The 15,479-nt window shown below is 46.8% G+C and overlaps 1 protein-coding gene across 4 annotated transcripts in view; it reads left to right on the top strand.

Moving 5' to 3' along the window:
• Window positions 1–15,479, top strand: part of PIEZO1 (piezo type mechanosensitive ion channel component 1 (Er blood group)) — a 742,509-nt gene that overhangs the window by 683,944 nt on the left and 43,086 nt on the right. For all 4 annotated transcript variants that reach the window (XM_069215849.1, XM_069215848.1, XM_069215845.1 and 1 more), the window contains 3 exons: window positions 4,413–4,627; window positions 12,024–12,182; window positions 12,604–12,751. In XM_069215849.1, coding sequence (XP_069071950.1) covers window positions 4,413–4,627; window positions 12,024–12,182; window positions 12,604–12,751 — 522 coding nt within the window. The remainder of the gene's footprint in view (window positions 1–4,412; window positions 4,628–12,023; window positions 12,183–12,603; window positions 12,752–15,479) is intronic.

The following is a 15,479-nucleotide window of genomic DNA, read 5'->3' as shown; positions in this document are numbered from 1 at the left end:
AGACCAGGGGGGTTTTGTAGGGCACCGGGGGGGGACACAAGCCCACACAGAAATTTCACCCTCAGCGGCGCGGGGGCGGCCGGGTGCAGTGTTAGAACAAGCGTCGGGTTCGCAATGGAAGTCAATGAGAGATCAAGGGATCTCTTCAGCGCTGCAGGCAGGCAAGGGGGGGCTTCCTCGGGGAAACCTCCACTTGGGCAAGGGAGAGGGACTCCTGGGGGTCACTTCTGCAGTGAAAGTCCGGTCCTTCAGGTCCTGGGGGCTGCGGGTGCAGGGTCTTTTCCAGGCATCGGGACTTAGGTTTCAGAGAGTCGCGGTCAGGGGAAGCCTCGGGATTCCCTCTGCAGGCGGCGCTGTGGGGGCTCAGGGGGGACAGGTTTTGGTACTCACAGTCGTAGAGTAGTCCTCCCTGAGGTGTTGGTTCTCCACCAGCCGAGTCGGGGTCGCCGGGTGCAGTGTTGCAAGTCTCACGCTTCTTGCGGGGAGATTGCAGGGTTCTTTAAAGCTGCTCCTTTGGATAAAGTTGCAGTCTTTTTGGAGCAGGTCCGCTGTCCTCGGGAGTTTCTTGTCGTCGTCGAAGCAGGGCAGTCCTCAGAGGAGTCAGAGGTCGCTGGTCCCTTTGGAAGGCGTCGCTGGAGCAGAGTTCTTTGGAAGGCAGGAGACAGGCCGGTGAGTTTCTGGAGCCAAGGCAGTTGTGGTCTTCTGGTCTTCCTCTGCAGGGGTTTTCAGCTAGGCAGTCCTTCTTGTTGTTGCAGGAATCTAATTTCTAGGTTCAGGGAGAGCCCTTAAATACTAAATTTAAGGGCGTGTTTAGGTCTGGGGGGTTAGTAGCCAATGGCTACTAGCCCTGAGGGTGAGTACACCCTCTTTGTGCCTTCTCCCAAGGGGAGGGGGTCACATCCCTAATCCTATTGGGGGAATCCTCCATCTGCAAGATGGAGGATTTCTAAAAGTTAGAGTCACCTCAGCTCAGGACACCTTAGGGGCTGTCCTGACTGGCCAGTGACTCCTCCTTGTTTTTCTCATTATTTTCTCCGGCCTTGCCGCCAAAAGTGGGGGCCGGGGCCGGAGGGGGCGGGCAACTCCACTAGCTGGAGTGTCCTGCGGTGCTGTGACAAAGGGGTGAGCCTTTGAGGCTCACCGCCAGGTGTTACAGCTCCTGCCTGGGGGAGGTGTTAGCATCTCCACCCAGTGCAGGCTTTGTTACTGGCCTCAGAGTGACAAAGGCACTCTCCCCATGGGGCCAGCAACATGTCTCTAGTGTGGCAGGCTGCTGGAACCAGTCAGCCTACACAGATAGTCGGTTAAGTTTCAGGGGGCACCTCTAAGGTGCCCTCTGTGGTGCATTTTACAATAAAATGTACACTGGCATCAGTGTGCATTTATTGTGCTGAGAAGTTTGATACCAAACTTCCCAGTTTTCAGTGTAGCCATTATGGTGCTGTGGAGTTCGTGTAAAACAGACTCCCAGACCATATACTCTTATGGCTACCCTGCACTTACAATGTCTAAGGTTTTACTTAGACACTGTAGGGGCACAGTGCTCATGCACTGGTACCCTCAACTATGGTATAGTGCACCCTGCCTTAGGGCTGTAAGGCCTGCTAGAGGGGTGTCTTACCTATACTGCATAGGCAGTGAGAGGCTGGCATGGCACCCTGAGGGGAGTGCCATGTCGACTTACTCATTTTGTTCTCACTAGCACACACAAGCTGGTAAACAGTGTGTCTGTGCTGAGTGAGGGGTCTCTGGGGTGGCATAATACATGCTGCAGCCCTTAGAGACCTTCCCTGGCATCAGGGCCCTTGGTACTAGAGGTACCAGTTACAAGGGACTTATCTGGATGCCAGGGTGTGCCAATTGTGGAATCAAAAGTACAGGTTAGGGAAAGAACACTGGTGCTGGGGCCTGGTTAGCAGGCCTCAGCACACTTTCAATTCAAAACATAGCATCAGCAAAGGCAAAAAGTCAGGGGGTAACCATGCCAAGGAGGCATTTCCTTACAACCACCAATTTACTAATTGCTGGAAGTAGGACTATCTCAAAATTACTGTATCTGTCATTGTAGACAATATCAGTAGTAGTATGGTCTTTAACGGTGTCAAAATCATAACTAGCTGTGGCTAATATGGAGGCGAGGCACTGTCAATACAGACTTGGGTAATGGCTAGGGGCTATTTGCCATATTGTCTCTGCCACAGCCCCTTCAGTCCATGCTGATTCCTTAACATTGCAGAGGGAAAAGCTTGCTGACTGTGGTACCACATACAGCAATCTTAACTGCTGAAACAGAGTATTCTGTTTACCATTGTCATGACAATTATCAGCTGTATTAACCACTTGCAATATCTAGCACTGATCTTTAGGCATATCCTTATGACCAGTATTAACACGCGAGTAGTGATAATTTCAGCAAACTCTTCCAGAATGAGACCACGATCATCAACTGGCAGTGCAGATATTAGCTAAATTTGATAATCAGCATGGGACCGAGGCACTTTCCAAAACAACATCAAAACAAAACGTATAATTCATATTGTGTTTTGAGTTTGAAACAACGTATTAAAGAGTGAAACATTTTCATTCAAAGTGATATTTTTATAATGTTCACATAATCTTTCTCAAGCTTTTTAACTGACGTTTTGTCATGCGTTTCTTTGACATTTATCTGTTCCAATGAAGAATTCAGTTGATTTATAAATGGTCAATGTGATCTTTCCATCACTCGCGGTTGGTCATCTTCCTTCTCCATTACATTTGCCAATAGTGATGAAGTTCTTTCCCTGTCATTTTTACTGTATGCAGGTGTGCTTCTTTTCCTAGTCATGCCTCCCAACACCTCTGCCTTCAAAGAAACAAAATAATCTTAAAAACAATCTGCAAACAAAATCCTGAACAACTGAATGTCTACTAATGGTTTAGATAGAAAGGGTACTTAGAATGGTGTCAAAATGGAAACGAGTTCTGTATGTTGTAAGTAGATCACGGTTTTATTTGACTGACATAATGCTATATCCCTTAACCGTATGTTATATATACAGAGTAGCAGTGCCTTATTGTTTTCAAAAAATGTGTAGTGGGTCCACCGTTTTCCTGAGAAACCCGTTGCTGAACCCTGGAGCTGCTGAATAGCCACGCTGCCTAGCCTTGATTACACCCTATGTCCCTTTCTTCCTCCACCCTGCAGTTCCTATCTCTTCATCACACTCATGGGTTCTTTTTACCTATACTTTCTTCCTTTGTAAATGTTTGTTTTTCTATCTTTTTCTTCCTTCTTCTTTCCCCTTTCTTCCTTTATCTCTCTTGAGCTTGGTCAAAGTCTGACGATAAAAAAATAGATCTTGGCCCCCAATAATGAATGGCAATGCCCATAACCTGCAGTCACTGGCTCAAATTAAGCACTGCAGACCACAGATCGTTCTGATCATTTATTTAGCCAACTAGAAGGTAAAACCATCTGCATCTTCAAGATGTTTGCATCAAAAGATGTCCTTGTGGCCTGCTTAGACTCGTGACACTATTTCTATCGTCCATTTCCAAACCATGCACTACTTGCCGAGCCGAGGTGCTGCATGAATTTTCAGTTTTAGCACAAGAATGTTATATATTTTATATATTTAGAAGCCGGATTTCTCCAGAATTACTATCCCCCACCTACCACATCACTGGTGCTCCAGCTTGATAGATTGGCACATAACAGCTTGGGATGCATAATGATCATTACAAAAGAGGCAACAGGGAATCTTTCCAATAGTGTCTATTGATGTGCATTATTTTTTGTAGGATATATAATATCTCCTAGTACTCAGTCACTTCCAGAGACTCCACTTTTACCACTCTTGGCAAAACACAAACTACATATTTATCTTCATATACGCCTTTAATTTATTGGCACCCAGTGATTACAGCTGAAGTGGGTGTAGATGGGAGCCAGTTCCAGACTGGAAATCAAAATCAGCCCTTACAAAAATGTTGAGACTAGTCCCACCCTTCAGAAGGCCGTACCTAGAGTATTACAATGTGGACATGGTTTGGTCATAGCAACCCATCCTGCTCTGAAAGCAGCCCCCTACTCTGAAGCCTACCAGTGAAATGCCAGAGTAGCAAAATGGCCAGCCCAGCCCTCTTGGAAGGCAATTCTGAGTTCATTAGGAGCTCATTTTACACCAGGCACAGATGAGTAGAGAATGTCCCAACCAGCAAGCCTCGATGTTGGATGTGTGCTGCATAGTGCTTCTTTACTAATGCCAAATATTTTTCACAACCCATTCAGGATTAAAGATAGAAAATTCTTGTTTTCCTTTGCCATTAAAGATCAAAGATTCTTCTTTTCTTTTGCTTTGGCACACCCTCTGCTGCTTTTCTTCTCTGTTGGATGGTTGCTTAAATTTTTGTTTTCTCTTGCACATCAGAAACACTCTGCTGCTGCTGATATTGCCTCTTCGCTTTCGGATGACCAAGTGCCTGAGGCCTTCTTGGTGATGCTGCTCATCCAGTTCTCCACCATGGTGATCGACCGTGCTCTTTACCTGCGTAAGACTGTTCTGGGGAAGCTGATTTTCCAGGTTATACTGGTCTTTGGGATCCACCTGTGGATGTTCTTCATCCTGCCGGCTGTTACAGAAAGGTAACACAGAATGGGAGTAGCTCGTGTTTTGGAATGACATGCAGTTGCATGAGGTCCACAACTGTAGATTTTATTGCTGGTGTAAAGGTTTGAAAAGGGCCTTGGAGTCCTCGCTCTGTTATCCTTCAGGTTGCAGCATAGAGAAATATCCCTCTCATCCCCCAACACCAGGTGCTAAGACATCTGCCATAAGAATTTCCGAAAACTGCAAAGATTGTTCCTTAGACCACCTCCAACTTTCATAAGTCATTCTGGGCATCACCCAAATAATGGATGTGGGAAAACTGAGAGCCTGCAAATTGCATATTTTGTATACATGTGTAGGGTACTTTAGATTGCTCATACTTTTCGAGGGTTTGATTGTTAATTCACATGCTTAAAAATACTGTGTTGTCAGGGTGGGAATCCTTTGGTTGACAGTGTTACAACAGCATTGTACAACTAAATACTAGAACACTGAAATCAGCAATCAGTTATAGATAGTCATTACAGCTCATTTAGGATGTGGTATATGAGGAAACTCGTTTCTATCCTAATGTCTCCTTGCCCATCCTGGTAGTGAACAATGTAGGAAAGTGCCCCTTTTTGACATGGTCACCCCAACTTTTTGCCTGATATTTGATGCAATTTTGATAGAAGTGCACTGGGTTCCTGCTAGCGAGGTCCCCAGTGCCAGATCTTTCCCCAAGACTGTGCAGTTGTACCCCAATTGGTGATCTCTTAAGGACCCCTGTGAGTTCCTAGTAAATGGTGCCCTGGTACATAGGGGCTGGGTACTAATGAAAATCCCTAAGGGCTGCAGCATGTATTATGCCACCCTAAGGGACCCCTCACCATACTCATGCAGACTGCCATTGCAGGCTGTGTGATATGGTGCAGACAAAAGTGAAAACAAGACATGGCACACATCCTGTGTGTCATGCCTGCAGACACTGCATGAAATATATGTAAGTCACCCCAACAGCAGCCCTTACAGCCCTAAGACAGGGTGCAGTACTCTACATGTGTGGACATATCTGCGTGAGCATATATGCCCCTGTGATGAAGTCAATTCTTAAGACATTACAAATGAGCAGGGAAGCCATCTTAAGGCATGTACTGGACACTGGTCAAAACAAGTTTCCCAGCTACATAATGGCTTCGTTAAAACCTATGGTAACAAAGACCTCATATTAATAAACCCACACTGATTCCAGTGACAGGTTTATTATTACTGGCACCCAGAGGGAAACCTACTAGTCCTCTAGTGTACAGTCCAGTTTGCCACCACAGACAGGTTTCTGAACCCCTGAATGTGATATCCCTCGCTCTCGGGAGACCAGAAACAATGCCTGCTCGGAGGAAGGTGGTCACATCCCCTCCAGAAGGATGGCTGGTTATTTATCATACTAAGGCCAGGGACTTGAAAGTCTGTGCCACCTTTGAAATGCTACCACAACATCCCCAGACAGAAATACAGGATGCCACCCCCTGCCCTGAGGCCCATTTGGCACTAGGGCAGGCAGGAAATCAGCTAAGCTGGGAGGTAAGCCCAGGTCAGACACACCCCTAAGGTGTGCTGTGTGATGTGCCCCACTCTAAGAACATTTCTGCCATCTTGGTGATGGAACAATTAGGAACTCTGGGACAGGGTTTTGCCCGTTCCCCACAAAAAGTGGTCATACAGGTGGTGTAGTGACCTCAAGGGTAAGTAGCCCATTGACTGGTACCCTTCCCTCCCTGTAGCACTCCTAAATCTAGTATTTAGGAGAGCCCCTGGCACCAAGAAAATAGATTCTACTGACCTCAGAAGGAGGACACCGCAGAGCTGCAAAAAGCACGAACTGAGGAGCAGCAACTGACTCGTCACCAACCCTGCCTGCTTGCTGTCGTCAACGATTGCGCCAAAGTCAACTGGAGCTGCTCTGTCTTCAAATTTTTAGGAGGACTGCAAGCACATCAAGGAACAACTAGCATCTTCTGTGGAGTAGCTGAGCTACTCCCCTGCACCCTGCAGGTACCCAAGAAGGACTATGAGAGCCCCGGACCGTGGAAAGCCTGACAACAGAAAGACAGGACCCACACCAGCACCACTGCACCCAAGCCTCCCCGCCCAAGTTGAAGAGGGCCAATGGTGCAGACGAGGTTCTGAGACCCTCTGTAGCTGAACCTCAACTTGGATTTAGCCTGACTGGTCCCCCAGTTGCCACCTGCAGCCTTTTTTGTACAGGAACCAAGAATCTCGAGGAGTCTTCACAACATAACTCTGCCAGACAAAGAACCACTGCTCACGAGCCCCCCAGCTGGAGTTGTGACCAACGTTGGCCCTATGTGCCCAAGACCCTTGGTACCTGAGCCTCTTTGGGCTCAGCCAGATTGGCCTCCCAGTCCCTACCTGCAGCCTCTTTTTGCCACTATCTTCACCCTTTCCGTTGCCACTTGAGCCTTCTTCAAAGGTGCTTCTGATCCATGGTGGGATTTATGTCTGTGTGCCACCAGTCCTCCTGTCCTGGAACTTCCTTCCCAGTCCTCCGACTGCAGCCCTTGCCATCCAGCCAAGTCCAAACCTCTGCTGCTGAAGTGAAGAAGTGGGTGCAGTCTTGGTCCACCTTTCTGTTTGGCAGGGAAGAGGAGCTCATATTTCAAGTTTAAGGCCTGCATCTGTTGTTTCACTGTCATAAATGTTTCTAGCAGGTGCTGGACCATCTGAGTCTAATCAGGGTATATGTTTACTGACCCCCTCTTCCACCTGCCAGGGTGTGTGCACACAGGCTCATTTAAGGATGTCATCCCTATCTCGATAATTAAGTCTGACTACCACTGCCCTTGGGGGGGCGCCCTATCTCGGAGAGCCACCCAGCACTTTATGGACCCTTTCGACTGTTAAAAAAAAAAAAAAGACAGTTTTCTATTTATAGGTCCACACTGGCATTGCTCAATTTGCTCTGAGAGGCCCACCACTCGGACGTTGTTACTTTGGGATCGACCCTCCGCGTCTTCCACTCTCTCATAACCACCCTATTTTCTGCCACAGGGTTTGCAGTTGTTTTCCGTGCTCTGTGGCCATGGGCTGCAACTGTTGCCCTGCAGTTTCCATCTCCCGCACTCTGTCCACCAATTTGCGGTGATCTAAGGGCCAAGGCCACTGCATCGATCTTGCCCTCCATTGCGGCCTTGGTGTCTCCAATGGCCACTACTTATCGCTGCCGTGTGTTTCTCTAACCCCTCTGCTCAGCAAGGAGTGGGCATCCTCCAGTTCAGTCCCCAGGGCCCTATTGCAAGCAGGCTTGGCTGTGCCTGCTTAGTGCGCACCATTTCTCACGTGGGTCAGGTAGCAGACACCCCCAGACTTACTGTCTTCACTGTTAGAAGGTGCAGAGACCACTTTGCACCAGGGTTTACCAGCGCCCAGAAAAGCTGGCCATGTGCCACCTTGCCCCTCACCACTGCCCCAACTGAGCTGACTCCTCTGTCCATTCGAGGGGAGTCTCACAAGCTACAGAAGAGACCAACCCACCTATGGCCAACCATCTTGGGGTAAGAAAGGTCCTGGATAACTGTCCGCTGCCCCCTATGCAGCAAACACCATTCCCAAAGGGGAAATGATCCCACAGAGGCAGCATCTCCTTTGACTATCAGGTACCACCCCAACTCAGGGTTAGCAACGCAATTGTGATCAGAAACCGCTCAAACATTTAATTGTGACTTCTAGATAGAATGTGGATGCCTCCTTCACGGAAAAAAAGACTAACTCATAAAAGGGCTTTTTAGGAAGCTGTCCTGGTGTGTGGTGGTTACCTGTGGTACTTACAGCTTATATCAGGTCCAGGTATCCCCTCTTAGTGAAGTGTAGGCAGAGTCTAGAAGCCAGACTCTCTAAAGGTAGCTGTGGATGAGCAGCCAAAGCTTATCAAGGAGACATGCAAAGCTCATGCAATACCACTGTAGTCACACAGCACTTATGCACATGAAAGAAAACACTCAGTTGTACAAAAATACAGGTACTCTATTTTTGGGACAAATCACCACAAAATGCTAGACCGGTAACCCACCCTTCGAGGGTAAGTAATACACTAAATATATACACTAGCAATCAGAAACAGAAATATATACACTAGCAATCAGAAACAGGCATAGCAAAGGTTAGAAAACAGTGCAAATAGCAATAACCAATAGTGAACCTGGGGGTAGCACAAACCATGTACTACGAAAATGGAGTGCGCATTACCGCCTAGGTAAGTAAAATGTGTAGAAGGGAGATGGGAGTACTAGAAAACCACAGGGGTAAAGTAACACAGTGCCCCCCAGCGACCAGGAATGCAGCAGAAAAACACTGGATTTTCCCCCAAACCACCCAAATAGAGGAATAGAAGAAAAAGAAGACACCCAGAGAAGACTGCAAGAAAATCAGCAGTGGATTCCTGGAGAAAGAAGACCTGTGGAGAGAGGGGACCAAGTCCAAGAGTCACAGTGAAGTCCAGGAGGATTAGAGGCTACTACCCTCCTGGCTGTGGATGCAGGAGTTGGTCGATGGTGATGAAGAACAGGACGGCACTGCAGCCGGAGAAAAGTTACTAATGGATGCAGATAAAGCCCCACGCTGGAAGGATTGCAGACGGGTGTCTGGTGCAGGAATTCCACCAACAAGCCTTGGCAAAGGCAAACTCCCGGTTAGTGGAAAAGAGGTGCTGCCTGGGACTAGCTAGGCCCAGGAGGACTCAACCCAGGAGGGAGAGACACAGGGGACCATCAGCGTCGCAGAGGCAGCACCCACAGGAATCCCACAGGACGGGGACACAGGAGTCGCAGAAGAAGCACACACAGCACTACAAAAGAGGATCCCATGCCGCAGGAGAACCGCGCAGGAGGCTGTGTGCTGTGGGCTGGTGCTACACGTCGCCTGAAGATCCTTTGGAGGAGATGCAAACAAGCCTTGGCAGCTGCAAGAGATGCGGTGCATGTGGGTACTGTCCTGCATGGGAAGGCAAAGGCTTACCTCCACCAAAGTTGGACAGCTGGCAGAGAGGACCAAGAGGACTACTCTGGACCACCACCCGTGATGCAGGATCCATGCAGCTCAGCAGGAGAGGGGATCCACGCAGCCGGTCTTCACTTGTTGTAGGTCCCTGTGGTTGCAGGGGAGTGACTCCTTCACTCCAAGTGAGATTTCTTCTTGTGCAGGCAGAAGAGTTGCAGTCTTCTGAGGATGCACAGCTGGATAAAGGTTGCAAAGCTGGCAGGAGACATGGAAACAAAGTTGCAGAAGAGTCTTCTTCATTGTAGCAGCGTTTGTCAGTTCCTGGAGGGTCCAGTCACGGTTCCAATGGCCAGAAGTCAACGCAGAGGTTGCAGAGGGGTCCTGCTGGAATCTTGCAAGCCGAATCTGAGGATCCACCCAAGAGAGAGACCCTAAATAGCCCTGAAAGGGGGATTGGTCACCTAACCAGGTAAGCACCTATCAGGAGGGAGTTCTGACGTCACCTGCCTGGCCTGGCCACGCAGATGCTCCCAGAGTTCCCTGCAAACCTTGGAAACAAGATGGCAGAACCCAGGGACCCTCTGGAGGAGCTCTGGACACCACCCCCTGCGTGGTGATGGACGGAGGAGTAGTCACTCCCCTTTACGTTGTCCAGTTTCACGCCAGAGCCAGGACTGGGGGTCCCTGAATCAGCGTGCACTGGTTTATGCATGGAGGGCACCAAAATGTGCCCTTCAAAGCAAACCAGTGGTTTGGGGAGGCTACCCCTCCCAAGCCAGTCACACCTATTTTCAAAGGGAGAATGTTTTACCTCCCTCTCCCAAAGGAAATCCTTTGTTCTGCCTTCCTGGACTTGATCAGATCAAGCAGCAAGAGGGCAGAAACCTGTCTGAGGGGTGGCAGCAGCTGGGCTACCCAAAAACCCTGTAAGACTGCTGGTAGCAATGCTGGGGGTCCTCCAAGGAGCCCCTATAGTGCATGGAATCATACTTCCAATACTTGCAACAGTATTGGGGTATGATTCCGACATGTTTGATACCAAACATGCCTAGGTTCGGAGTTACCATTATGTAGCTGGACACAGGTCCAGTACACACGTACAATGGCGTCCCCGCACTCACGAAGTCCAGGAAAATGGATCTGGAGTTTGTGGCGGCACCTCTGCTAGTCCAGGGTTGCCCTTACACACAAGTACCTGCACCCTGCCCTCTGGGCTGAGAGGGCCTACCATAGGGGTGACTTACAGTGACCTGGTCTAGTGACCTGTAGTGAAAACGGTGCATGCACCCGTTTCACACAGGCTGTAGTGGCAGGTATGCAGAGCCCTTTGCATGGGCTCCCTATGGGTGGCAGAATATCTGCTGCAGCCTATAGGGATCCCCTGGAACCCCAGTGCCCTGGGTACCTAGGTACCATATACTAGTGACTTACAAGGGGGGATCAGTATGCCAATTGTGAGGATAAAAAGTTACCAGCACCCAAATTTAGAGGAGAGAGCACAGTCACTGGGGCCCTAGTTAGCAGGATCCCAGTGAACACAATCAAACACACTGACAAACAGGTCAAAAGTGGGGGGTAACCAAGCTAGAGAGAGGCTACTTTCCTCCAGGCTTTATAACATTTTTGTGATTGCAAGCCCTGTGTTTTTGCGAATCAGAGGCTTTGAAACCGCAACACTCCTTTACACATGAGATGCTTTGATTTTCACATTAATCAACCTGTATCCCAAAATACATACATTATTTGCTAATTCTAAATATGGTAATCACTCATTTAATTTAGCATGGGTGGCTGGTTTTAAGGCAGTATGCCTGTTAACGCCACTGATCTCATCCCAGCCCCGAGATATGTGCTGTTTGATGCAAACAAATGAAGTTTGATGTATTCTGTCTCATGTTTTGTTGCACTAATTTAATGCTTGGGACTCATTTTCAGGCCTTCCAGCATCACCCCAATACTTGAAACAACACAGGTACTTCAAACATTAGTTTTACTATTGGGAAGCTCACAGCCTAAATCTCAGTATTGACAGTGGTATCGCTAAACCTCTAACACGTAATGTCAAGATTTGCAGTGCTATCGCCATTCCTGGCAGTTCAGAGGACCTTAATGTCCAGTTCTGAGGTTCGGTCCCTCAGTCTTAGGATTTCATGTTGCATCTGCTTCCTGTTGACCACAGATAAACACAGTCATTTTGATGATGTTAAGTATTGTTTTTGGTCGCCTACTGCCAGTGTTTCCTGCTACGAACAGGTCTTTCATGAAACAGATTTTCTCATAGAGAAATTCTAGAGAATCAGCTATGTAACTGACTCTAAACTTTCAGAGGCACTAACCTGCTGGTGCATCTTCAGATTTTACTGAAAGCCAGTCTGTCTTTGTTTAAAAAGTTAGTTTGGTGTGTTCCTGATGACTTTTGCTTCTCTTTGACTTTGACAGGAAGTTCAGCCTGAATACAGTGGCCCAGCTGTGGTACTTTGTGAAATGTATCTACTTTACTCTCTCGGCCTACCAGATCCGTTGTGGTTACCCAACACGCATTCTGGGAAACTTTCTCACCAAGAAGTACAACCATCTCAACTTGTTTCTCTTCCAGGGGTACGTAGGCAGAGTTTCCACCTGTTGTTCCATGCACAATAGGTTTAAGGCTTTAGGTAATAAGTGCACCTTATTGCTCAGTGGGCATTTTTACTTTTCCCATGACTGATAGCCTGCTGATGTCCATGTATTGTATGCGATACATATCAGAAGGTTCCAGCACTGACTGCTGCTCATAAGACGTGTTGTTAAGCAATCCTCTCATGCTCATCCAAGCACTCTGCCCTGCTTGGACAATTAACCGACATTTAACTAAGACTGAACTAGAGGGAATGCTGACAAGCAAGTAGAGAGGCAAGGAAGCAGAGATGTCCAAGGAACTAGGAATATTCAAGAACTAGAAAGCTAAATAATGACAGAGAAGATCTGAATACATGTATAGATGCTTTAAGATGAATAATCTTTGCTTTCCTTCCTGCAGCTTCCGCCTAGTACCATTCCTGGTGGAGCTTCGGGCCGTGATGGACTGGGTTTGGACAGATACCACTTTGTCCCTCTCCAACTGGATGTGTGTGGAAGACATCTATGCCAATATTTTCATTATCAAGTGCAGTCGTGAAACTGAGAAGGTAACATCTCAATTTGCCGGCAGGCAGAGCAGTATCCGATAGTAGACACTGTGTTCTAGGAGGCATTTTGTAAGGCAGAACACAATATGACTCCATTTCAGTCTGTGATACATACTACGCATGTTCTGTCGACTAATGCAGAAAGGCTCCAGATATGTCTTTCTTTTTCACTGTTTTTTTTTTTCAACTGTCACTCTTCACAGTTTTTGCTCCTTCAGTAGCCTAACCATCTTGCTGAGATTCTGAAGGTGGTGGTTGACCTCTGACTCGAAGGTCTTGTGTCACCTGATCTGTCGAGGGTGTCAGTGATTGGTGACAGGACGTAAAAAACAATACAGAAGGTTTTTGGGTTCATCTGCAAGAAAATCTGAAGGGTAATGTGGTAAAAGCTTACGCTTTTGCAGCAGTGGTTAGTTTTTAGTGTGCACCGTTACTCTTGAATTACTCAAGGGTGACGTGCACTACTTGCAAATGCAATAGAGGCACACGTGCAAGCACACGCCAACACAGTCACGTGCGCACTCAGTCGCACATGCATTAAAACCAACCTTTATGTACACAAATATATACATACGTTCAGACAAGTAATGATGCACACAGACGAATAAAGACACGTTACACGCAATATACATGCACATAAAAAGAGACACAGGCACTAAGGAATACACAAACAGGAGCACACGTGCAAATCTGTTTCATTACAAATTCTTCATATAGCTCTGTGTATCTCACAAACTACACAGCGAGGCATGTCATTTCTAAAACAAGCATCTTTCTGATTTAGAAAATCGGCATTTCAATGTCCCTCTTTCATTTGTTATGGTTCCATACCATAACTAATAACAGTACTTAGAAATTAAGCACTTACTACAATTGCATGTTACGAATACACTTCCTTTTCACAAAATTATAAAATTAAGATTGATTCCTTGTCCTATAAACAGATTTTCAGTTTGTTGTGTAATATCCACCCAGCTTGGACCCCGTTGGTCCTTGTAACTAGCAACTAAAATGTGAATTGGTGTGTTGCTGGTTATTCCTTGCAAAATCATATTTTTTCGCTTTAAAAATGTGTTGCATGTATATAGTTTGTGAGAATGACAGTGTAAAGGTAAGGTAAACCTCGTTAGAGACACTGTACAAAGGATATATAAGACATTATTTGACGAGGAGTATGTCTAATTACTCTACTGTGCCAGATGTAGGGTATTCATAACTATCTTGTTGCACACATCATAAGGGTGGACAGTCCTTTATTGAGGAAGGGTAAACAAGGATATTTTGTGACAAAAATAGTACATACATTTGGGCATTTTGTATAGGAGAGAGGATCTACTTGAACATTCGTTAATGATACATTGCACGTAGTTATTCTGTGATAGATGGAGGATATACTTGGAGAATTTGAGATGAATGGGGATAAACCGATGTACAGGGACAGTAAGGCTACTTGAAGAAACCTTGATTGACATAGGAGGATATACTTTGACAGTCTACCTAAGGAGGTAGGGTAGGGCTACCCTGACCACCCAAACCCTTGTTGGGGAGTAGGTGTGTGGTTCCCATAAGGACCGCCCAACTCCCCAACACCCCCGAACAATTTATTTTATTTTTTTAATGTAATGTTGCCATGGTACTACAAGAGCCAATGTGGGCCCTGTATACCCCTATGGGACCTGAATTTTATTTATTTATTTTAAAATAATGTGGGGGTACAGGTCTGTGGGCCGTTGGCTGACTGCAAGGTTTTGTGCGCATGACCTGGGGTTTAATATGGTCATAAGATCTTACTTTACATTAAAAAAACAGAAATTTACTGCCAAAAAAAGGTTAATGTGACGTTCCAGTTGTGTAATAATGTGAGGCCTAGGTTACTGAAATAACTATAAACTGCGCCCCCGCCATGCACTACTTATGACCTCACAGATTACATCACTCATGACATGTTAATGATATCATTGATGCCCTGTGAAACTTGACAGTTTCAGGATCCATGAAATGCTGCGACTGACACGAGAGAAGCAATCACTGGCACATGATAGGTACTGCCTGTTGATGTATCCTGATTTTACAGCAGCCATGCAGAAGGCCCGCCGGTAATACCGCCCCTTAAAGCAGAATCTGCAGAAAGCAGACATCCCATACATCATGTTGTATCCATCGCAGCCGAGTGTAACCTATTGAAATAAACCTCTCATCTTTTCCATTCCGCAAAGTGCTCACCCATTTATAAAACAGATCTTATCAGCTGAAAGGGGTACCTCCCTGATTCATACCATGTAACGGATCCTAACTTGAGTGGCAGCGATTGACGGCCTGGGTTACGGTTGACCTGAAGCTGCCTCCTTTCACTGCACAGTCTGATTTCCCGAAGCATCTCCTTGTTCTTCTACAATTATACTGTCACTTAAAGGGCTACAGCCTCCCATTACTCTGTGTATGTACTACTGGTACGTCACAGCAGTGCCATGAGTCCTGTATGAGACCCCTTACTGCTTACTATGTACAGGTGTCAGTATTTGGGGGTGCTGTACTTGGCTGAACTCCACTCATCCCAGTGGCGATACTTACCATAGTTCGGACCCTCCCACTAATATTTTTTCCCTAATTTATGCAAGGCAGCCTAGATAGCGGTGGTTCGTAATTGGATATGTCGTCATATTGTGCTTGTGGCAGCTGCTATTCTCACCTTGGCAGCCCATCGACACTCAGTATGCTCTATTGGCCT

This window comes from Pleurodeles waltl, chromosome 12 (genome assembly GCF_031143425.1).
Source record: "Pleurodeles waltl isolate 20211129_DDA chromosome 12, aPleWal1.hap1.20221129, whole genome shotgun sequence".
NCBI lineage: Eukaryota > Metazoa > Chordata > Amphibia > Caudata > Salamandridae > Pleurodeles > Pleurodeles waltl.
Note: the sequence above shows the minus strand (reverse complement) of the source record. Positions and strands in the feature narration are given on the sequence as shown.